General features: G+C 44.1%; 1 protein-coding gene across 1 annotated transcript; it reads right to left on the reverse strand.

The window, feature by feature from the left end:
• Positions 1 to 23,787, reverse strand: MINDY4B (MINDY family member 4B). Its single transcript, XM_026649862.2, has 11 exons — positions 23,689 to 23,787; positions 22,992 to 23,168; positions 20,374 to 20,493; positions 17,463 to 17,557; positions 13,989 to 14,154; positions 13,476 to 13,541; positions 12,883 to 12,953; positions 11,947 to 12,019; positions 8,722 to 8,895; positions 2,039 to 2,219; positions 1 to 140 (listed from the first exon to the last, which is right to left on the reverse strand). The coding sequence occupies exons 1-11, from the start codon at positions 23,785 to 23,787 to the stop codon at positions 1 to 3; spliced, it is 1,362 nt and encodes a 453-aa protein (XP_026505647.2).
• Between the last annotated feature and the right edge of the window lie 832 nt (positions 23,788 to 24,619).

Consider the following 24,619-nt stretch of genomic DNA (forward strand, 5'->3'; position numbering starts at 1 on the left):
TCAGAAGAATGGGACAGTTCCATTCCAGTTGATGGCTGCCCCCTCCCACTTAGTTCTGATTGCCATCTCCACAGAAGGAAATCTCTTTTCTGGATCACTTTCTTCACAGTGATTCTTTTCCCAATGATGAGAATGAGTGTCTGAAAGAGCAATGCCCCAAATTCAGTGAAAACCCCCAGCAACATGAGTCTAATTGCTACAGCTCCATTGGCTGTTCTGTTCAAGCGCTGATCAGATTTTAAAATTCCACATTAGAAGCCTAATGGGATTGTGTGCTAATATTCTGCTCTTCTAAATGCAGTGATGGTCTAGAACTGCTAGGCAAATGCAGCTATTGCAGATGAAACTCTAGACTCATGGCAATGTGCAGTTTAAATTTAACATAGTTGGCACTGGTTGCTTTCCAACCAGGGCCGGCTCCAGGCACCAGCCCACCAAGCTTGTGCTTGGGGCGGCACCTGGAGGGGGGCGGCGCGGCGCTCCGGCCGCCGGGGAGAGCGGGGCCACGGCCGGGCACCTGGAGGGGGGCGGGGCGGCCGGAGGCTTTTTTGCCTGGGGCGGCAAAAAAGCCAGAGCCGGCCCTGTTTCCAACAGTTTATAATTTCAAAGGCGACTATTTTAAATGTTCAGTTTTTGGGGTCAGAATTTCAGAAAGTGAGGCTTGAAGTCTGTGGGCATTACAAGCATGTGGGCATGCAACTGGAATGAACTGTTGGTGTAAAAATGAACAAGGACCTCACATCCTAAAAATCTGACCCTAGTTTACAATACAGTAATGATCTCTGGATGGCACACTTCCTGGCAGTTTAAGACCAGCTATGTTAAAGGCCCTTGGGCTCCCAATCCTTCCCCTTGATCATAAATAGGCTGGAGAAGCCGTTCCCATCGGTTGTTATTACTTGATTATGAACTCAGTGAAACAGTTCAGAATGAAGTCTTGCTTTCCCATGGGTTATTGTGCCAGCCATTAGCTGTTTGGAAGTCTGTTACTGAAAATAAACCAAAGTCTGCACCTGCAGCAGCATGAAAAGCTCAGGATATACAGTTTATTAAATCAGAGCAGCCATAACTTCCCCTATTGGCTTTTATATAGCAGTGATGGCATAGGTTGGTGGGAAGGCTGCAGGTGGGGTTACAATGCAGTGCATGGAATGAAAGTATAATCTTTGAGTCACAGTTCTAGGGGCCATCCAACCAGAATGGCAGTCACTGAGCCACCTCCTGCAGATCGAGTTCCTGGCCCGATTAAACTGCTGTGCCCCAAAAGACCTAGCCTCAGCAGCGTACAGTGCAGTAGAGTAGCAGCAGACTGGCAGTCGTGACACACTCCTCTCTTTCTGTGCCTGTTAGACACAAATGGATGATGTTGCCCAGGGGCTGCAACATCATGATGTATCTGTACCATTGTTACATTAGGGGAGGACAGTTTTGTGATTAAGTCACTGGACTGGGACTCAGGAGTTCTGGATTCAATTCCTAGCTCTGCCATTGACCTTGGGCAAGTCATTTAATCTCTCTGTGCCTCAGTCTCCCATCTGTAAATGTGGATAATAACACTTCCTCTTTTCCACCCTTGTCTGTTGAGATTGTGAACTCTGTAGGGCAGGGGCTGTCTGTCTGTACAGCACTTGGTACAGTTAGGCCCTGATCTTGGTTGGAGCCTCAAGACACTACTGTAATACATGTAATAATAATAATATGATCCCAGTCCTGCATGGTGGTGTGCTCTCCATTCCTATTAATATCAGTGGGTATCGAGGATGCTCAGCATCTCAAAGGATTCTTGATATTCATATATAGATTCAAAAGTGGTCAATTCTATTGACAATATTCTTAGATATCGCCCCAATAATAGAGCTTCTGCTCAAGAATATTATTCCCACCCAACTGAGTATGTCTCTTAAAATCAGCTTTTGATTTGAGTCTTCTCTTATGCACTGTTTACTGTATCTTCCCTAGACAACACAAACAGACTAATATTAAACACTGACAGTGATATACATTTAAACACCTTCCTTTGATAAGCTTAAATGCCTACCTACTGTTAGATGTACTGTTTTTTTCTGTGATGGCTGCCCATTATATAAGTAAAGATCAAAGATGTGTTCCATTTTCCAGTCAGATAAGAGCAGCCTGTTTGTGCTGAAAAGAACACTGTATGTTCCATTGATGTTGCACAGCCAGATGGGTAATTTAGGAGTCTTCAGCATGCTTCCAACCTGGGGGGAAAAGGGTATTTCAAATATACTTTCATTATTAATAGGCACTTAATGTCTATGTTGCTTTAAAGGAACATTAGTTTTACTGCTCTGAATACAGAGTTACTATGAGGTATTACTGTCCATTTCCTCTAGTAATATCTCTACAGATACCTTTTAATCAGGAAATGAGTAAATAAGTCAAGGTGGTATGAATGATATATGTCGCAAGTTGAACTCCAGCTCTGATGAAATCCTCACCTGTGTTTTCATGTCTATTGATTTACAGCAGCTGAGGATCTCACCCACTGTGTTTTAGCTTGAGAAGTGCACTTTGCTTTATGGATAGTGTAATAAAAAACCTCCAGTAAATCCTAAGCCTGGGAATATATTTATGGGAATCAGCTTTTAAAAATCACACTGACATAATAGGGTTCCAAATGGTCTAAGAAAGGGTCAGATAATGAACGGGTTGTAGCCAGTTCAACAAATTGTAGACCCAATTCCGCAGTCCTACGTACATTCTAAAGTGCATTTGTGCAATTGCTAGTGAACATTGGTGCTATTCTGCCAGTAGTTCTATGTGGTAATGTAAGCAGCTAAGATCAGCATCTGAAAATGTAGAAAACAAACAGTGGTATGATGTGGTGTGACCGTGGAGAGGAAGGTGTATTCAGCGGGGTTTGAAGGGCTGAACATTGCAACAAGGAGAGTCTTTCTAAAAGTATGTAATCTATTTCTCCCCACGAGTAGCAGTGAACTCTCCCAGTCCAGTATGTTTCCAGGTAGTCTGAGCATTGCAGTATCCTCCAGGACCTGCTTTATAATGTCTCTTCATAGAAACCTCAGACTTCTGGGCTGGGTTCTGATCTCAGTTACACTGGTGTAAATACACAGGAACTCTCTTGGGCATAATTCTCTTTTCGCTTACTTATATAGGTTTTAGGGCTGTCAATTAATCGCAGTTAACTAAAAAAAATTAACTGCTATTAAAAAAATTAATCACGATTAATCACACTGTTAAACAATAGAATATCAATTGAAATTTATTAAATATTTTTGGATGTTTTTCTACATTTTCAAATATATTGATTTCTTTTACAACACAATACAAAGTGTACACTGCTCACTTTATATTATTATTTTTGATTACAAATATTTGCACTGTAAAAATGATAAACAAAATAAATGTATTTTTCAGTTCACCTCATACAAGTACTGTAGTGCAATCTCTTTATCATGAAAGTGATAACTTAAAAATATAGATTTTTTTTTACATAACTGCACTCAAAAACAAAACAATGTAAAACTTTAGAGCCTACAAGTCCACTCAGTCCTATTTCTTGTTCAGCCAATCACTAAGACAAACAAGTTTGTTTACATTTAGGGGAGATACTGCTGACTGCTTCTTATTTACAATGTCACATGAAAGTGGGAACAGGTGTTCGCATGGCACTTTTGTAGCTGGCGTTGCAAGGTATTTATGTGCCAGATATGCTAAACATTCATATGCCCCTTCATGCTTCGGCCACCATTCCAGAGACATGGTTCCATGCTGATGATGCTGCTTAAAAAAAATAATGCATTAATTAAATTTGTGGCTGAATTCCTTGGGGGAGAATTGTATGTCTCCTGTTCTGTTTTACCCAATTCTGCCATATATTTCCTGTTATAGCAATCTCGGATGGTGACCCAGCACATGTTCATTTTAAGAACACTTTCACGGCAGATTTGACAAAACGCAAAGAAGGTATCAATGTGAGATTTCTAAAGATAGATACAGCACTTGACCCAAGGTTTAAGAATCTGAAGTGCCTTCCAAAATCTGAGAGGGACGAGGTGTGGAGCATGCTTTAAGATGTCTTAAAAGAGTAACACTTATATGCGGCAACTACAGAACCCAAACCACCAAAAACGAAAATCAACCTTCTGCTGGTGGTATCTGACTCCAATGATGAAAATGAACATGTGTCGGTCTGCTCTGCTTTGGATCGTTATTGAGCAGAACCCGTCATCAGCATGTACGCATGTCCTCTGGAATGGTGGTTGAAGCATGCAGCGACATATGAATCTTTAATGCACCTGGCATGTAAATATCTTACAACGCCGGCTACAACAGTGCCATGCGAACGCCTGTTCTCGCAAGAAGCGGGCAGCATTATCTCCTGCAAATTGTAACCAGACTTGTTTGTCTGAGCGATTGGCTGAACAAGAAGTAGGACTGAGTGGACTTGTAACCTCTAAAGTTTTACATTGTTTTATTTTTGAATGCAGTTATTTTTTGTACATAATTCTACATTTGTAATTTCAACTTTCATGATAAAGAGCTTGCACTACAGTACTTGTATTAGGTGAATTGAAATATACTATTTCTTTTGTTTTTTATAGTGCAAATATTTGTAATTAAAATAAATATAGTGAGCACTGTCCACTTTGTATTCAGTGTTGTAACTGAAATCAATATATTTGAAAATTTAGAAAACATCCAAAAATATTTAAATAAATGGTATTCTATTATTGTTTAACAGTGTGATTAATCGCGCAATTAATTTTTTTAATTGCTTGACAGCCCTAATAGGTTTTATAGTGATGTAACACCACTTAAGTTGCTCTGGATTTATACAGGGGTAAGTGAAATCAGAACGTGCCCCCATAACTTAAAACAGAAAAATAATGGGGGTGCTCTCTAAATGGTACAAAATGTAGTAAATACTGCTGTTAAAGAGAACAGGCCAAATTCAGCCCTGGTTTAAGAGGACATAAGTCCATAGACTTAGATGGAGTGGTGTCTGCTTACAACAGGGCTGAATTGGCCTCTCATGAAAGGTCTGTCTCTTTTGGCAGGCTATTGTGGGGGTCACTTGGGGGAATGCAAATTTCATGTCTCTGGATGTGGCCTTTGAACCTTGTTTTTATTGCTTTTTCCATTATGTTTGGACTCTGATGTCATATGATATATATTTGGCAGTCTCAGACCAGTGCTTCATCGACAAACAGCTTGCATCCAATGGCCATTAACATTAAGTCTGGTGTGTAAAGATGATTTACCAAGGTGAAATGAGATATGACCAATCTAGAGATGGAGTAATTCCTCACTTTGAGAACAAAATCTGTCAGGCAGAATTAAATACTGAAGAAGAAGGAAATCCCTAAACAGTTTATAGACTCTAGTCCCTAGACATATCCATGCAGTAGTGGTTTATTAGGAAAGACAGCTAAGATTAACTCTAGCATTTGATGGTGTAAATAATTCCTCATACATAAAAGAAGAAAAGAAGCTTTACGTTTTGCATTATTGTATATTCTCTCTTGTTTGGGGAGGGAGAAAAGCATCCTATCTAGAAAGTAATACAAGTCAGCTGAAAAATATGAATTGGACAACAATGTCTTATAAGTCAAGTTTCAAATGATCACTATGCTATTGATGTACATAAGCCTCAAGAGCATGACAATGACAGTAACACATGTAAGGAAAGAAAGAACAACATGTATTGAGTCTTCTCTGGATAAGTGAAATTAACCCCAGAGGGTCAGGTTTGCATTCGTTCTGCATTAACTAGATCTGTGAAAATATTTCAGTCTTAAAAAGAGAACTAATATAAGAAAACCTTGGCTCAGGTCCATAAAGGTATTTAGGCTTCCAAATTTGGATCTGGACCCTAGTAACTCAAGGCCTAAAAATAATGTCCCAAGACACTAAAAGACTCTTCAAGCAGCTTAAATCTCATCTTCATAAAGGGCAGACTGTGTTGTTTTAAACTCCCATGGGAGTAGGCAAAAAGCAGATGGAAGTAGCAGTTTCCCAGCATTGATGGTCTAGAAGTGTATTTGAATCTTTAAAGCAAATAGTGACTGACTAAACTTCACAACACCTCTGGGAGGTAGGTAAATCTTATCCTTATTTTACAAAAAGCGAAACTGAGGCACTGACAGGGTACGTGAACTGAATTAGAACCCGAGGATCAGACTCTCAGTCCTATACACCATCCATGAGACCACACTTCCCTTTTTTACATGTACATCAAAGTGTTTCATTGTCTTCACTCTTCCCATCAGCGATTCTTTCTTCAGCCAATTTTATTACTGTATTTGATGTGTTACTCTGAGGGCTATAGCTTTGAAGCCCTGGAGTTTGCAAGGCAGCATGTTGAGCACTGGGGTTGTTCTCCTGTGGCATGAACAAGGGTGCTGAAAAACCCTTAGGGAACAAAGGAAAAGAATAGGGAGCACTGAACCTATACAGCAGCTCCTCGGATCTGCTGGTGGTATAGGCACCTGAGCAAAGTGTGGTTGTTTTAGCCATATAAGTGGAAGCTCCTGTGTTGCAGTAGGCCAGGGATTGAACACAAGGAGGGGGCAGGAGTGTGCCTTAAAGCTTCAGCATATGGGCACCCAGCAGTGGGGATTGAGTGTGAGAGGCAGGTGGGAAAGTGTGGAAGCTGTAGACTGAGAATGCGTGTGTCTGTGTCCAGCAGTAACCATAAATGTGGGCCATCCATTGCCCTTTTGTATTGGCAGTGAATGGAGTGTGACTTATATAGGGTGACCAGACGTCCCGATATTTCCATGTTTGTCCAGTGTCCCGACTGATGTGCGGTCGGGACACTGGACAAACAAGGAAATGCTCCGGAGCCCGGAAGTGCTCGCCCCCCCGCCCTGACTCTGCCCTTCTCCCCCCATTGGCTCCCTCCCCGAATCCCCGCCTCTTCCCCAGGCTCACCATTCCTCCTCCCTCCACAAGCGCTGGAGGGAGGCCCCGGAGACGCAGGAGAAGCGCGGGGCCGGGGTGAGTGAGAGTCCGGCCTGGCCCCAGTGCAGGCAGGACTCAGTCGGGCGGTACTTGGAGGGGGAGTAGGGGGACGGCCCGCGGGGCCAGGCGGCGGCTGTTCTCCCCCCCTGGGCAGCGGGACTCGGGAGCAGCCGCTGCTGCAGCTCCCACTGCCATGGGGGGGGGAAGCGGCCGATGGCCAAGCTCGGCGGCTGCGGCTCTGGTGCCCGGGAATTGCTGCGGGGACCCAGCAGCGCGCACGCTGCGCCCAGCCCCTGGCCAGTCGCGTCTGGGCTGCTGCCCAGCTGGTGTTCTCCCGCGGCAGCCCCGGGGCGGAGGCAGCGGCAGCCCAGGCCCATTCGTTCCCCTGCAGGACCCGAGTGGGACGGGGGGGCTTGGGCCTGCTGCCCCCACTCTGGGGCCGCCGCGGGATTGCACCAGCTGGGCAGCAGCCCAGATGCAACCGGCCAGGGGCTGGGCTGGGCGCAGCGTGCGCGCGCTGGGTCCCCGCAGCAGGCCTGGGCTCGGGGGGGTTCGGGCCCGGGCGCCAGAGCCGCAGCCGCCGAGCTTGGCCATCGGCCGCTTCCTCCCCCCGCGGCAGTGGGAGCTGCAGCAGCGGCTGCTCCCGAGTCCTGCTGCCCAGAGGGGGAGAACAGCCGCCGCCAGGCCCCGCGGGCCGCCCCCCTCCTCTCCCTACCGCCCGACTGAGTCCTGCCTGCTCGGGGCCAGGCCGGACTCTCACTCACCCTGGCCCCGCGCTTCCCCTGCGTCTCCCGGGCCTCCCTCCAGCGCTTGTGGAGGAAGGGTGGAAGAGGGAGGGATAGCTCAGTGGTTTGAGCATTGGCCTGCTAAACCCAGGGTTGTGAGTTCAATCCTTGAGGGGGCTATTTAGGGAACTGGGGTAAAATTAATCTGTCTGGGGTTTGGTCCTGCTTTGAGCAGGGGGTTGGACTAGATGACCTCCTGAGGTCCCTTCCAACCCTGATATTCTATGATTTGTTTTTTGTTTTTTTGCCCTGCCCCCCCGCGTCCCGATATTTGACTTGGGTGATCTAGTCACCCTAGACTTATATGATGAGAATGTGTGTGTGGGCCTGGCTAACTGTGCCTGGCTGCATTTTGGCTTAATGCAGACATTGTCAGCATTAGTTCAGATGGCTTTCTACGAATGTATTTCCATGTTTTCTTTGCATGATCCTCCTTTTCCCCTGTCCCTCCTCCCACTGACTCCACCTACTTTCTACCCAGCTACACACAGATTATGTGCCTATGATCTATTTTGATGCTTGTTTTGTGTGTGTCACTGTTGGCACATTTTAGCTGCATGGCTCGATGGCATTGAGACAACAACCCTGTAATTACCCAGCCTTCAAACTCTTCATCACTTATTGCCTATTCCCTCATTCCGCTGCCTTTTTCCAATGCCATGATGTGGCCCCCACCCTCAGTAACCGTTGTGCTTTCAGTATATTGCCCAACAGGAACCTTTCTAAGGCAGGTTGCAGGTTTCACATCACATCACTTGTCTTCATTAGTATTTTACTTGTCTTCATTAGTATTTTACCATGAGTTACCGAACTCAAATTAAGAACACACTTTATTTTTCACCGAAGATAAGCCCCCAGTCTACAGAGGATAAATGAAATTTCAGGGGGAAAGCTGATGATATATAGTGTACTCACGGTAACAATCTAAAGCCAGGGGATCTGAGCATAGGAGTGTCAGTGCAGCTCAGTGATTTGCATATGCTCTCACCTGGAGGGGTCTGTAATGCTCCACTTCCTCCTTGTTCCAGTGTAAATAGCCCACATCACTGCGGGCCAGGACTCCATGCAATAGTTCTTGCACTCCACCTTCACTGTCAAATTTCTGGAACCCATTAAATACATGTGGACTTGCTCTGCCTGTTAAAATGACGTTGAGAATTGCCTAGAGGGGGGAATGACCTACAATTACACTTTCAGGCAGCGGAGCAGAAACTACGCTCTCAAATTGCTTGCTGTTGTTCATCTTTCCTATAGCTCCTTTTTCCCCTCTATATAGAATAAGTGGCACAAAAGCATGATTTCATACATTTCCAGGACACCTGTCACTCTGGTATCTAAATGCCAATAATAATACTTGCCATTACATAGGGCCTTCCAGACATCACTTCCCTGTGACAAAGATAAGTATTATGAACTCCATTTTACAGATGGGGAAACTGGTGCAGGGAGGTTAAGCGGCTTTCCCATGGTCACATAGTGAGTCAGTGGCATTGCCAGGACTAGAACTCAGAAGCTTTGCCTCCGAACCCAGTGCTCACTTTGGTAGACCATGCTTGTGTTGATGGAACTTTCAAAATTGTATAATCAGGAGTAAAAACCTCATTGTGTCTATGGGAATGTGGGGATGGATTCATTATATTAATTAATGAAAATATGGGCAGGCAGCAAAACTAAACTCAGACTTCTGCTTACACACGTTGCCATCCATTACTTCACCAGGATGTGCTTGCTATTAAAGACGACTCCTGTTCTCTTCCCATTTCCACTTGTTTTGCAAGTGTCCTCAGAGAGGAAAAGCAATTGCTATGATTCTGAATCCTAGGCACTGAAAACTTGCTTGTCATGGATGTCTCCCACAAATAACTACATAGGTGCTGGAACTAGGGGTGCGGAGGGTGCTGCAACACCCCGGCTTGAAGTGGTTTCCATTATATACATGGTTTACTGTTTGGTTCAATGGCTCTCAGCACCTCCACTATAAAAACGGTTCCAGCATCCCTGAATAACTGAGGCTTATTTTATGTTGTACAAGCACATATATCTACAGTAACTCCTCACTTAACATTGTAGTTATGTTCCTGAAAAATGCGACTTTAAGCAAAACGATGTTAAGCGAATCCAATTTCCCCATAAGAATTAATGTAAATGAGGGGGTTAGGTTCCAGGGAAATTTTTTTCACCAGACAAAAGACTATATTATATATATACACACACACATAAAGTATAAGTTTTAAACAAACAATTTAATACTGGTACACAGTGATGATTGTGAAGCTTGGTTGAGGTGGAGGAGTCAGAGGGTGGGATATTTCCCTTACTGCTAAATGATGAACTAGCAATTGGCTGAGCCCTCCAGGGTTAACTCTCTCACTCTACAAGGCAGCAGGAATGGAGGGAGATATGCGCATTTCCCCTTTAAGTACACTGCCTTGTTAATTAGATCAGCTTGCTGAGATGGCAGCTGCTGCAAGCTCCCTCCGTCCTGAGCCCTGGTGTGTCCCCCCTGCTCTATAGAAGATGGGGTAAGCGGGGAGCAGGGAGGAGGGGGACACCCTGACATTAGCCCCCCTCTTCCTTCCCTGCCCCCCGCACAGCAAGCAGGAGTCTCAGGGAGCAGCTCCAAGGCAGAGGGCAGGAGCAGCACATGGCAGTGTGGGGAGGGACAGCTGAACTGCTGGCAATTGATAGCCTGCTAGGCAGCTGCTGCACTGGGAACTTAGGGGAACAGGGAGCTGATAGCGGGGCTGCCGGTCCACGCTGGTTCCAAGCCCTCACCAGCTAGCTGCAACAGGCTGCTCTTCCTGCAAGCAGTAGACAAAGCAGGCGGCTGCCAAACGACCTTAGAAGGCAGCATTACACAACTTTAAACGAGTATGTTCCCTAATTGATCAGCAATGAAACAACGTTAACCGGGACGACTTTAAGTGAGGAGTTACTGTATTCACTTTCCCCTAACTCCTGCTTGTACTTCTGTATTATCCGTTAGTGTGTCTTGAAGATCGACCGAGGTAGGCGATCTGTACCTTCTGATGCCTTTTGATTCAAGCAGCTAGAGGTAGGAAAATATTTGCAGATACATTTGTAATGCTTGCCATGTGAGCATTTTTGCATTTTGTCAAAAATCCAAAACTGGCCCTATTTTTGAAAAAATACCAAACTTAAACAAGCCCCTTGTGAATCTTTCTAATTTTGCAGGTTTTTTGACTTAATTTCTTGTTTTTATGATCTTTTGCCCCCAAAGCCACATAATTTTGGGAGGTGGAAAAATGCCTAATGAAGCCACTATAGCAGATATCAGGAGAATGCCTGCAGCTTTACACAGCCCAGCAATGCCCTTGGCAATAAAACACCAGCACCCTGAAACAGTAAATGCCATAACAATGGCTCTCAATCCTCATTGTCATTTCTGGACATAGACATCCAACACAGTAATCTGCTTTTCTTCTCTGCAAATAATAGGTGCCAGATCCTCAGCTGGTGGAAACTCATGTTAAAGTCCATTGAACGAGGATCTGGCCCATAACATTTGCCTTTATGGCCTAACATTTGTCTTTTAACAAAACATAGTAAAAGTTATGACTGTTTTTCTACCTCAGCCACCAAATGATGTAGGAAATCATCTTCATCCTGGGTAACATTAGTGATTCAAATTCTGGGAGACCAACCCTCAGCTATGGTAGTTGTATGAACCATGAACTGTAAAAATCATCTGTTTGATAGGGCATGTGTAGAGCTGAGGCAATGGGCTTTTGAGAGGGGTGGGATGGAGATATCTACTGTGCCAAACCGTGGCATCTACTCTCTTTTGGCTGGTTTGTTTATTTCTCATTGTATTTTAGTTTGTGGTGATATTTTTTGTGACTACAAGTTTAATTGTGGCCAGGACATCTAGAGTTTGTGTACAGATGTCCTTTTTTATATTTTAAATTGAAATTTGAGAAATCATAAAAATATTTTTGTAATTGGGAACTCCTTGATGGATTCTTCCTGAAATTGAAAAGACTAGAAGCAATAATGGAAATTGACCTAAAATGTATACACCAATGTTAAGACAGTCAATACGATTCTAAAGCTTCAGAAATACCTTTTGACCATATCTGGAAGTGGAACCATCTACTTTTAAGTGGGTCTTACTAACAATTGTGAATGTTCGGTAAACTGATTACACATATGTTTATAAGAACCATTTAGGAAAAAAATCACATAGTCCTACCTGTCTACAGATGAAGTTTCCAAGACTGAATTGTAACAGATGAGATGTTGTGAAGTCTAGGTCTTTTTGGAGCCTGTGCAACCAAAAACAAAGTATTATTGTGGTGTCAGCTGAATGATAGGAATGACTCTGTACATCAGTGTATGATTGTAAAGAAAAATTAAAATGGCAATATGTTCCTCAGGGTTCTTTTGTTTCCCTTCATTACAGGCATGGCAGTGGTGATCTAGCTATATTTTTACACCCAGGTTTAATTTTTACTAGATTTGGATATGAGATGCAAAATTCAAATTTAGAACCAGATCCAAACTTTCCCAAAATGTATGTATGTTTGGTTCACAAGGTTTGGTTCTGGGTGATCTCTAGCATTTTCTAGTAACTATTATTAACAATTCTAATACCTATCTTTAGGAATTGAACTGAAATGTTAGTGGGTAACATTTTGAAAAGCGCCTAAGACCTGGACTACACATCTATTTTGTATGGCTATATCTGTTTTGGTTAGGGGTATAATTTTTTTAAACTAAAATACTGGTACAACTCTGGTGTGGATGCCGTTATATTGGTATAAAACTGCCTTATATCAATACAGCTTATTCCCTATCTTACATAGGAATAACTATACCAGTATAAAGCACCTTTACACCAGTACAATTGCATCCGTTCTTAGGGTGGGGCTAGAGGTTGTACCACTTACCTATATTAGTATAGTTAAAATGATAATTTTTGAGTGTATACAAACCCCATAGTGAGTTAGATGTCTAAGTCCCATTGACTTTCAGTCACTATCAACACTATCTATGTGATAAGAGTTGGTACAATACAGGTGTAATTTGGCTTCCCTCTCCTAATTCTTCCCAGTGTTATAAGGAAATAGACCACTTCATAAGATATTGCTAAACATGTATAGAAGGTTTTAAAAAAGACATAATTTACCTTTCCAATGTCCTAGAGAAAAGCAAGCTATATAGAAATAAGATCACACCATGGCTTCCTTCACCTTTGAACTGATGAAAAACAACAACAAAGAAGGAATTATGGCAGTTCCCCTTGATTGGTTGAGATACCTCCTCTGATAACTCTTCAGATTTGTTTTCCTTGCATCTTCTGCTATAATCTTAGATGAAAATACTGGATGAAATGCATTCCCATTTGTTGTTTTCTTTGTTTGCAGATTTTAACCAATGATTTTAGTGACTACATTTTTTTTTTGTATTTTTACAAACCACTTTTTCATTAACATAAAATTTAGCTCCTGATTACATAGAGTGGAGTATCCTGATGCCATTGAAGTCAGTGGCCAAACTCCCATTACTTTCACTGAGAGCAGGATCAAGCCAAGTAATGTATTGTTCTAATTTCCTGTAGTGAAAATCAGAAATGATTCATGACAAGTTCGTTAAGTTTCTGAAGATGACATTAAATATGATGTTATAAACCAACTGCAAGATCAGTTTTTATAAAAGAAATAGGATGGGTGGGAAGCAGCAAAATAACTCAACATAAGAAATTGCTTATTCCTCACTTACACATTGTATATGATCACAGATAAATTTCTGAGCTGCTTCTTTCCCAAAAAATTCAAACAGCTGGAGCTGTAAGTGAGGAACATAAGAAAAAAATAGAACAGAAGACATTAATTATATCCAAAAGTGGAGTTTTCAACCCACTGTTGTATTTCTTTCAGACAAACAAAAGAAAAATATAGGAATCTAATCTGACTCTGCCTGAACTAAGGCATTCAATTATATACAGGATAACTAAATAAATAGTTATAAAGTTAACTTGTTTGCCCTTTTAAGGGGGTGGGAGAAATCATAGTTGTTAATAAAAAAGAATTATAGCCTCTGGATTCATATAAAGCCTTTATAAAGAGATAGAAATGCCTTTCAGAGCTCCAGCTGTGACATGGATCTGAAAGTGCTTATAATTTGTAATGTATCATAAGGTAGGGCACAGGTTTATGAGATTTTATATTTGTCTTTAAAAAACAACAAACTGCTTTTTTCTGCAAATCTTGTAAAAGGTATCTTCTTACTTACTCTTTCAGTCAAGTTATCTACTTTGTAGTCTATATTGGGCGTAAAATAAGTATCAGTGGTGACAAGACATACAGTGGCTTTCCGACCTTCCCCTGCTGTCCACAGAATATCTCGCAGAGATTCTGCAAGAGTGTTTTCTTGTTCTGTTTGACTTATTTCACATAAACTGTAATGCAGGACACAAAAGAATATGAAAGGCATGACAATGGCAGATGAGCCTACCACCGGAAAACTCTAAGGCATTGTGTATGCTCAGGGATAGCCCTGATTTGGCACTCAGTGCTGGCATCTAAACATAGACAGGGCCATACTGGGCTTTGCATCAAATGAGCTAAAGGACTGGCACAAGCGCAGCTACACCAGCTGCTGGCGATTGTTTGCTGAATCAGGATGGTGCCTGAGTGTAGCCAAGGCTGTTACAAACATTATGATGTTGAAGGGTTTTCTTATTATAAACGAGTGCCCTGTGTTCTGACATGATTTGGTCTTTCCTGTGTTAGAACCATTTTATAATCATGCTACAGAATTATGCTACAGTTCAATGAAGGTTAGGGTTCTAATATTCATTCTCTAACCTGGGTTGCCTCTGTCTGCGTAGGTGAGACCAAGCTGTGTTATGGCATGGTCAGGATACTATCACGTAATAACCTGATCCCTGATACAATAAAATATGTACTTAGATCGGCCTTAATTGACAACCAGATTCTATCCCCACAGTAAAATCTGTGAAAGGAGGCCAGAGGACTTAAGAAACCTTGAAGTGTTTCTGGCAAATGATCCTCTAATGGGAATGAGCTTAGAGGGATGGAGGAGGACAGAGTATGAAAGCGACAGCCCTGAGGTACCTGCTTCTCTGCAGCGCTGCCTCTGCCTGTCCCTAGAATCGTGCTGCCATTGGCTGTCCATGACACACTAAGTCAGTGTTATTAGCAGCTGCATTAGCTCCTGCATGGTTATCTGCCGCCATTAAAGGGGAATGGGGAGCATGGCTGGAAGAGGTTTCAGGCGTTCTGAGAGGGAGGACCATGCCACATTGGCTCCCACCCCTTTGGATGCGTTCCCACTCCACTTTACTGTATTAGCTCCCCTCCACTCTTCACTGAGAGGGGTTTAAAAGTCTCTGTTAGATCTTTGCTCATGTTGTATCTCTCTTTTGGTTTCTCTGAGGGTGCTACTGGAGTCTGTCACTGCCAGAGAAAAGAAGATCTGCCTTTATAGCAGGTGCAGCTTTACTGAGCTATCCTGATTACCCTCTTTGCCTTATCACCTGACCTAGGGCTAAGCAAGTTCATGTTAAATCCTGCCTGATCTCTCTGAACCTTGGGCTGTTTTTTGGGGGGTTTCAGTGCTGCATGGCATAACCTATGAAGTATTAGGGTCTGGTCCCATTGACAGCAATGGGTTTTTTTGGTTCATCAGGAAAAGGATTGGGCCCTTGGTTTGACCATATTCTTGTTAACTTGTTCTCTAAATAACACATATGAGCCATTGAGTTATTTTCAAATAGTATTTAGTGCAGGGGTGGGCAAAGTTTTTGGCCTGTGGGCCACATTTGGGTATAAAAATTGTACGGCGGGCAATGAATGCTCATGAAATTGGGGGTTGGGGTGTGGGAGGAGGTGAGGTCTCTGGCTGAGGGTATGGGCTCTGGGGTGTGGCCAGAAATGACGAGTTCAGGGTGTGGAAGGGGGCTGCGGGCTGGGGCAGAGCACTGGGGTGCAGGGGGGGTTGAGGGCTCTGGCTGGGGGTGCGGGCTCTGGGGTGGGGCTGGGGATGAGGGGTTTGGGGTGCAGGAGGGTGCTCTGGGCTGGGACTGAGGGGTTCAGAGGGTGGAAGGGGGATCAGGGCTGGGGCCAGGGGTTGGGGTGTGAGGGGTGGAGGGGGGGGCCTAGGAGTGTAGGCTCCAGGCAGCGCTTACCTCAAGCAGTTCCCAGAAGCAGTGGCATGTCCCTCCTCCGGATCCTACGTGGAGGCGTGGCCACGGCTGACAAGATGGGGGCGGGAAGCCGGTACAAATTACCGAGGCCCGGCGGTCCGGAAGGGGGCCCAGGGCCTGGCTTCCCCCGCCTCTCGTCGGCCCTGTTTAGCCGGTCCCCCCTTGCTGGGGGGGCCCGAAATATTTTTTTACCGGGGCCCAAACCTGCTCTTGGCAGCCCTGGGCGTGGCCAGGTGGTTCTCCGCGCTGCCCCATTCACAGGCGCCACCCACTGCAGCTCCCAGAAGCAGCGGCATGCCCCCCTACGGCTCCTACGCGGAGGCGCAGCGCCAACCATGCGGTTCTGCACTCTGCCCCGTCCGCAGGCGCTCCCCCTGCAGCTCCCATTGGCCATGGTTCCAGGCCAATGGGAGCTGCGGGGGGCGGCATTTGGGGCGGGGGCAGCGTGCGGTGAGCCCCCTGGTTGCCCCTACACATAGGAGCTGGAGAGGGGACATACCACTGCTTCCGGGAGCCGAGCAGCAAGCCCCTGACCCAGCTCCCAGGCTGGAGCGCCAGAGCAGGGCAAGCTCCTGACCCCACTCCCCGGCAGGAGCTCGAGGGCCAAATTAAAAGGCCTAATGGGCTGGGTGTGGCCCGTGGGCTGTAGTTTGCCCACCCCTGATTTAGTGGTTTTGTGGCTGTCATAGCGAAATACTTGTCAACCCACATAGCCTGGTTCTCAGCTCCTTTACACCAGTGTAACTCTATTGATTTCAATGGAGGTCCTCATGATTTACACCAGGGTGAGAAAAGAATCAGGCCCATGAACTCCATGAGTCACAACCTCAGCTAGTGTAGTTATGCCAGCTTACACCAGATGAAAATCTAGACCTATGTGGTTACTCAGATTTTGGACCCATCAAGGAAGATATCACATTGGAAACTAGAAGGATTTGCTAAGAAAGGAGCTGCAGCACAGTTTACTTTTTCCTTAAAAACACCGGTGCATTCCTATTACAATATATTCAGCCAATCAGCCAGCCTGAACCCCAAATCTGGCTCTTTACCAAACGGTGCAGTCAGCACATGCATTTGTTATCATTAAGAAGGACCCCACATGCAGAGTGGGATGGTTTTCAAGGCTTTCATTCATTTTAGCGCTACCATATTGGTGTCCTGTGCAATGACTGCTGACCCCTGCCTTCTCCTTTCAAACATTGACAAAGAATGTGCTTGAATCAGGGGAGGCTTTTAATTTCAGTTGCCAGTATGAAGGCCGGCCATGTAGCATGGAAATTGTCCATAAGTTCTGGTCACCACAACTCAAAATGGGCCAAACAAGCAAGTCCCTTGGCCATAAAACTAAAAGGTTTCTGAGAGAAAAATCTATAGCAAATGGACCAGATTCTACTCTTCACGCTTGGACTTGCAGAAGCATAATGGAGAATAGACTCTGTCTCTGTATAACATATAGGACAACACTATTCTTTCTGTTTATGTCCAAATAATGTAAGTAATTAGTATTTTTTTTTGGGGGGGGGAGTACATTTTCTTACCTTTGGAGGGGAATATTTTCCTCTCTATTTCTTACGAACAAGCAGTATTTAATGATGTACACCTGTACAGCCATCAGAATTGCTCTTGCTCCTCCCTAGAAGAAAATCAGAGTTAAAAAAACCATAAATGACCAACCCACTGCCCCATATTCTAGCGGAACCAAACTACCATGCGCTATGTGGACTTTATGCTAATTCCAGCTGAGTCTCTGACTAAAGTTTTAGCTTTCAAGTACTAGTGTCAGTAAATTGTCTAGCCTATCTGAGACTTCAGAATGGCCACCATGCTACTGACAGCTCTGGAGATAAATGAAAAGTAAGTAGAGAGAGGGCTTATGAGCCTAAAAATAGGAAATCGCTACCCAAGAAAGGGCACAATTTTGACCCTGGCTATATGCCTATGCTGGAAAGATGTCCCCCTTACTCCCTCGTGCTGGCTACAGCTATCTGTATGGTGCATAGCAACATGGGAAGAGAGCAGCTGCTGCTCAGCCACTACTTCTCATCCTGGGCAGTGGGCAGGCAGGGGCAGAGTGTGGGTGGAGCCTTGAGTAACTAGCAGAGCAGTCTGCTCTAGATATAGGGCAGGTTCAGGTTGCATCTGGGTACTTTCTCCCCCTCCCCAACAGCCTTCCAGAGCACTAGAGGGACCAGATTCTCTGAATCGCAATCTGATTCCTGATCTGCTTCTAGAGTAGCACAAATAGCTCCTTACCGAGGGCTTGCTGAAAAGTGCAACTGAGGCCTAAATTAATAAATTAAGCAATAACAGACCCTTCAGGATTAGAAAGTTTCGGCTGGACTTGCTAAAAGTATTTCAGTGAGGTTAAATGGAATTGCTAGAAAGCATTACTACATAAATAGTGGATTGTGGACATTCACAACATTAATTGCTTACTGCAGTCATCTTGCTTTTCTTTTAAGTCCCTGACCCAGCAAAGCAATTAGCATGTGTGTAACTTTAAGCACGTTAGTAATTATATTGAGGTTACATTGGGACTACTCATGTTTTCAAACTTAAGTCATGCCTGCTCGATTAAAGTGAAACGTTATCACGTTTGTTCCTTATGTGGATCTAGAACAGGGGTGGACAAACTACAGCCTGTGGGCTGGATCCGGCCCATCAGGGCTTTGGATCTGGCCCGCGGGATTTCCACCCCCGTGGTACCGCGGGCCCCGTGCTGCTCCCAGAAGTGGCTGGCACCACGTCCCTGCGGCCCCTGGAGAAGCAGCGGGGGGCAGAGGGCTCCATGTGCTGCCCTCGCCTGCAGCTCCCATTGGCTGGGAACGGGGAACCGCGGCCAATGGGAGCTTTGGGGGAAGTACCCGCAGGCGAGGGCAGCGCATGGAGCCCTCTGCCCCCTTTCCCCCAGGGGCCGCAGGGACATGGTGCTGGCCGCTTCCAGGAGCGGTTCGGGGCCAGGGCAGGCAGGGAGCCTGCCTTAGCCCCACTGCATGCCGCTGCCACTCCGGAGCCACTCAAGGTAAGCAGCGCCGGGCCAGAGCCTGCCCCCCGCGCCCCTCCTGCCCCCCGCACCACAACCCCCTGCCGCACCCCTCCTGCATCCCAACCCCTCCTGCACCCCAACCCCTTGCCCTGAGCCCCTTCCTGCACACCGCACCCCCACCCGCACCCTAGCCCCCTGCCCCAGCCCTTCATTCATGCAATTTCCCCACCCAGATGTGGCCCTTGGTCCAAAAAGTTTTCCCACCCCTGATCTAGAAACATGTTGGGGCTTCCCTTATGGGACATATTTTGAATTGCCCTTAGAGAAAATATTGGGGAGCATGCATATGATTTGAAGTCCTCTACGGTGCATTTCATGGAGAAAAATAACGAAAATAGTGGAAGGCTATTTAAAGGATGATTAAAAAGTTTAAAAGAAGTTGGAAATACAGACCTCAGGATTGACTCCATGGACTAGGGAATGACAGAAACCCATGAGAAAAACTAGAGAGTGGACTGGATGAGGAAATCTGAAGGGATTGAATTGAAGAAACAAGTTTTATAAATAGAAGAAGGTAAATGAACAGAGGGATCTGAACACCAGCAAAACAGAGCTGGTAAATCTGTGCAAAATAACAATACAAACAAAAGAAGAGCAATAGTAATCATATCTGGACAGTTATTACAGAAAAAAACAAAACCTGGAAGGAGCAAGACAAAAGAAACAGGAAGGAAAATCCCACTGCTAGATAGGGGAGTAAACTGAAGAGTTCTCTTTATGGTTAGATTCCTGTGTGCAGTTTCACTGCCTAGAGGAAGAACAGAGCACTTCATTACAAATCATACTGGAAATCTCTAAATTAAAGAGGCTGCCAAAGGCATGAAAGGGGAAAAGTGCAGAAATGTCTCAAACTCTATTTCACCCCATTACTTCTAGTACTATTATAAATAAATCCTCTCTCTTTTTGGTATTTATAGCCTTTAGACATTTGCAGACTGCTTTGTCCCCCCTCAGTCATTGCTTAGCCATGCAATATATTCAACTCTTGTAATCTCGCCTCGTAAATTATTCTCTCCAGACCCATAATTATCACCTCTGAACCCATTCTAATTTGTCCATATTTCTGGTATTTAGATGCCTGGAATAGAGCACAGTGTTCAGGTGTGATCACGCAGAATTAGAGTCAGGTAAAATTGGAGTACATTTGCAAATCCCAGCAGTTCACTCTGCGATACTGAAAATACACCTCTACCTCGATATAACGCTACCCGATATAACATGAATTCGGATATAACGTGGTAAAGCAATGCTCCGGGGGGGCGGGGCTGCGCACTCCGGTAGATCAAAGGAAGTTCGATATAACACGGTTTCACCTATAACGCTGTAAGATTTTTTGGCTCCCAAGGACAGCGTTATATCGAGGTAGAGGTGTACATGGTCAGTCATTAAATATAAAAATTTACCTTTTCTGCCTCCAAAGCATAGGATAGGTCAGAATATGGAGCGTGGAACTTGAAACATGATTTTTTCCATTCATAGCTGAAGACATGGAATGTGTTTCCAAATAACATCTTTCGGAGCCCCTTAAGATGAGAGGAATAAAGATAGAATAGGTTCGATTTTCATTTACACTAAGGCCAATTTACACCACTTTGGCAATGTAAAGGGGCCTTCAAGTAGGAGTAAATTACATTTACATTAAGACACCTTCCTTCACATTGCCAACGCAGTGTAAAGTGGTCATAGGGTATAAATTAGTGGAGATATCCTATCTCCTAGAACTGGAAGGGACCTTGAAAGGTCATCGAGTCCAGCCCCCTGCCTTCACTAGCAGGACCAAGTACTGATTTTGCCCCATATCCCTAAGTGGCCCCCTCAAGGATTGAACTCACAACCCTGGGTTTAGCAGGCCAATGCTCAAACCACTGAGCTATCCCTCCACCATGTATGTCTACATTTAAGCTGGGAAATGTAATTCCCAGCTTGCTTACATATGCGTGTGCCTAAAAATAGCAGTGCATTCATGGTGGCAGAGTCAGGGGCGTGGCTAGCTGCCTGAGTACATACCCAAAGGGCCAGGGGGGATTGTACTTGCGGGAGTGGGGGAATGCCACCAATGATACTCTGCTATTTTTAGGTGCAAGCTCGAGCAGAACTAGCATGGGTACATCTATGCAAGCTGCGAATTGCACTTCCCAGCTCATATATAGATGTACCCTTCGTGAGAATCAGGCCCTGTGACATGAAAGGAAAGGAAACATTTTTGGTTAGTCATGATGACTTACTTCAGGTCTCAATTACAATAAAATATAGCTCTAGGCTGAATTATTAATTTTAGGTTGAAGCACCTACTTTAAAGGGATCCACTTTTTCAGATTTGCTGTTGCTCTTTTATATAATTCCAGGAATGAAATTCTGGATCCACTGAAGTCAGTGGTAAAACTCCCACTGAATTGAATGGGGCCAGGACTTCACCCCAGAGATGCAAAGGGGCCATACAGCTGGTTTAACTGGTTGCTTGGGAAGTCTCCTGTGTAAGGCGAAGCATAGAACTGGCACGGCTGCTCACTCTCACTAATGCAATGCCTTCATCCCTTTAGTCCTACTCACATGAGTGAAGCAATGTATATGCGTGTTTGCCCATTCAAAATGGATAAAAAGCCACTATGCACTGATCACTTATTGTGCTGCACTTCTACTCAGAAAATACTTAATGGGAACACCTGCCTGTGGTGTTCACCTCGTGAGAGTGTGGCATAGAAAAAAGGAGCTTGGTTTATCCAAAAGGGAGCATGTTCCCCATACCAGTCAGGGTAGGGTGGTCCTGGACAAACATTATGGGTCCCGCTGTGCACAGCCTCAGATTAAGCTACTCCACGTCAGAGATGGAATGATTTATGCACACAGGCTGTTTTATCCAGTGTGGAGAGATTCATTTGAAGTCAGTGCGACTACTCATGTAAGCAAAGTCGTTCACATACATAAGTCTTTGCAGGACTTGACCCTTCCTCTCTATTTTGAGGGTGTTCACCAATGCAGATCTCTTGTCAGAATTTTACCCTTTGTGTTAAACGCCTGAGCTTTATGTTACATGGGTGTTGTACATTGATAGATGACTGGGATTTTTATTGATCCTTACAGCCTGTAGGCATCAAAGACCAATTCTGCAAGTTCCCCATCTGCAAAAATCCCATTGAAGCCAATGGAGACTCTGCATATGAGGGACTGGCAGGATCATGCCCCAAAATATTTAGTGACTTAAAAAACTTGCCTAATTTCCTGAATTTATGACCAGTGTTCTGACACCTAGGCCAGTGGTTCTCAAAGTGTGGAGTGCCCCCCAGGGGAACAGAGAGGAACGTTTGGGGGGCACATGGGGCTGGAGCACCTCCATGCTTCCACCCCCGCTCCATCCCCAGACCAGCTCTGCCTCCAACCCTGTTCAGCCCCCAGTCCTGCTCCACCTCCAGGTCCAGCTCCACCCTCACTCCCTCTCTGCCCTCATGTGAGCTCCAACCCCAGCCACAGCTCCACTACGCCCCCTGCTCTACCCCCAGACTAGCTCTGAGCCCAGCTGCAGCTCCACTGAGCCTCCTGCTTGGGACCCAGCCTGGCTCTGCCTCTTGCTCTAGCTCCTCTTCCATCCTCAGTTCTGCCCTCAGCTCCACCTTCAGCTCAAGCTCTGCTGCTGAGGAAGCTTTGGCTGTGCAGTAACGGAGGTGTGTGTGTGTAGACAAATTCTGTGGCGGGGGCGGGGGGGGGCGTGACTGGAAAAGTTTGAGCACCACTGCACTAGGCAACAAAAATACCAAATAGCAAAGAAACATTATCCTTTATTATTTGTCATAGTACCTAATAAACATTGTATTATATCGGTTGTGTGGCTTGTACAGCAACTGTGTTCTTTAAAAGCATAATAAATAAATAATTAACATTATATTCTTTTATCAATACCAACAAACTGCATCCTTGAATCCAATAATAATCTAAGCCTCATATAACACCAGATAAGGTTCCCACATCTCTCTTTATTTGGTGAGGTTAAATTACAGCTCATGCTTAATTGACAAGATATACTTACCATTGCCATTTCTAGGGAGATAGGCAGGCCGCCCAGGTTTGAAGAGACTGTAAGCGGTTTGGGGATTGAGAAAGGGATATTGGATAGAAACTGTCCCTGCTTTTTTGAACTTCTAAACTGAGATGCTCCAGTTCCATCCTTGTTGTCATAATCAGATTTGTGATTTTCTTGGTATTTCTATAGAGAGAAATGAACAGGACTTGTATATTCTTTCAGCTGCAGCAGTTAGAAGTTAGCTTATTCCTATGCTTGGTCCTACTAAGTTATTCCCCGCCCCCTCCCTCCCGCCACATGTCCTTTTTTATAACAACATGGACATGATGAAGTTAAAGTTATTAAAAAAAAAGTGGTAAAAGATTAAGAATACATATTCTTTGTCATATAATTCCAGATAGTTAAAAAGAAATTATAAAATGATCAGTACACTGATGTTCTAGGTTTGAAATAATACAACAATATATTTAAAGAGACAGACTGACATGTAATTGTGCAACACTGCTCAAATGGTGCAATTTTTGTGTATAATTATCTTTCTAAAGGCTGTTTCAAGCCACATAATTCCTCAAATTTTCCATTCTTTGCATTGTGGTAACTAACACACACACAAAATCGCTTTCAAGACTCAAATTCCCAACAAGGTAGGGCATTTCTATTTTGGGGGTTGGGAAAGGAATAAAACAAATACTTTGCTACTTACTGTTTGGCTTTTCTTTACCTCTTCCTGCAATATTTCAGTATAATTTAACTTTGAATCTACTCGTCTTTTGACTTGCTGCACTTTTGGACTGATGTCCATAGTTTGCCAGTGTAATGAAAGCAGTTACAGAAGAAGTTACCCAGTGACAACTGAACCTTGGACAAGAGAACTGCCTTCCTAGCTGTCTGGATTACCAAAGAACAGGAGAAGATCTCATTCTTATCTAGTGAATAAATCATCTGAGTCATAGGCAACTGCTGAAAGAGAAGCTCTATTGCGAACAGACAAAGCTGTCACATAGGCACTTTGAATGTTTTTTCAACCCTCCTGCCTACAAAATGTTATTTATCTAATATGTATTTTTATTTTGTCTTCATTCTGCTTTATACACTTAGTTTTGAATAGGATTTCTAAAGAGTTTAAATTATTTCACTGTCCCCTATTAGGACATGAACAATAATGAAGATAATAATTCCAGAACTATTTCTGCTTTAGAATAAATTTGTTCAGGAAGCCATTTAAGAACAGACTTCAATAAAGGTGATGCCTTTAATTTCAAGTTAGTTTATTTTAAACATGCATGATATTTAAAGTCGTATATTGGTTTTATAGTCATAAATGATTATATTATCCTAAATACTAATGAGGGTGAAAGAGTTATATGTACATATTGTTTTAAATTGCTTAATATGCAGTTTACTTGTCTATTTGACTCACATTTTATTTTTTTTATCAATGGTTGCCAATAACTTCAATGCACATTCTAATGACTACAGTACAGAAATATATAATCTCTGACATCTTCCAATTTAAGGTTTTGGGTAATGGTTACAAATACATACATTTTGTATTTCTGAACACCTGTGTCTTCTTTCCTGTGTTTTAAAATTGACCAAGAAACTCTTGACTGTTAGACAAAAAAGTTCATTAC

The sequence above is a fragment of the Terrapene carolina genome, unplaced genomic scaffold (genome assembly GCF_002925995.2).
Source record: "Terrapene carolina triunguis isolate 2854851 unplaced genomic scaffold, T_m_triunguis-2.0 Scaffold88, whole genome shotgun sequence".
Taxonomy (NCBI): domain Eukaryota; kingdom Metazoa; phylum Chordata; order Testudines; family Emydidae; genus Terrapene; species Terrapene triunguis.

Excerpts from the sequence above, each read along its gene's own strand:
- MINDY4B (XM_026649862.2), bottom strand. The coding sequence starts at position 23,787 with ATGGACATCAGTCCAAAAGTGCAGCAAGTCAAAAGACGAGTAGATTCA. Across the intron at positions 17,558-20,373 it reads ATGCTTTGGAGGCAGAAAAG|GGAGGAGCAAGAGCAATTCT; the intron begins GTAAATTTTTAT and ends ATTTTCTTCTAG. Across the intron at positions 8,896-11,946 it reads GAAACTTCATCTGTAGACAG|GCAATTCTCAACGTCATTTT; the intron begins GTAGGACTATGT and ends TCCCCCCTCTAG.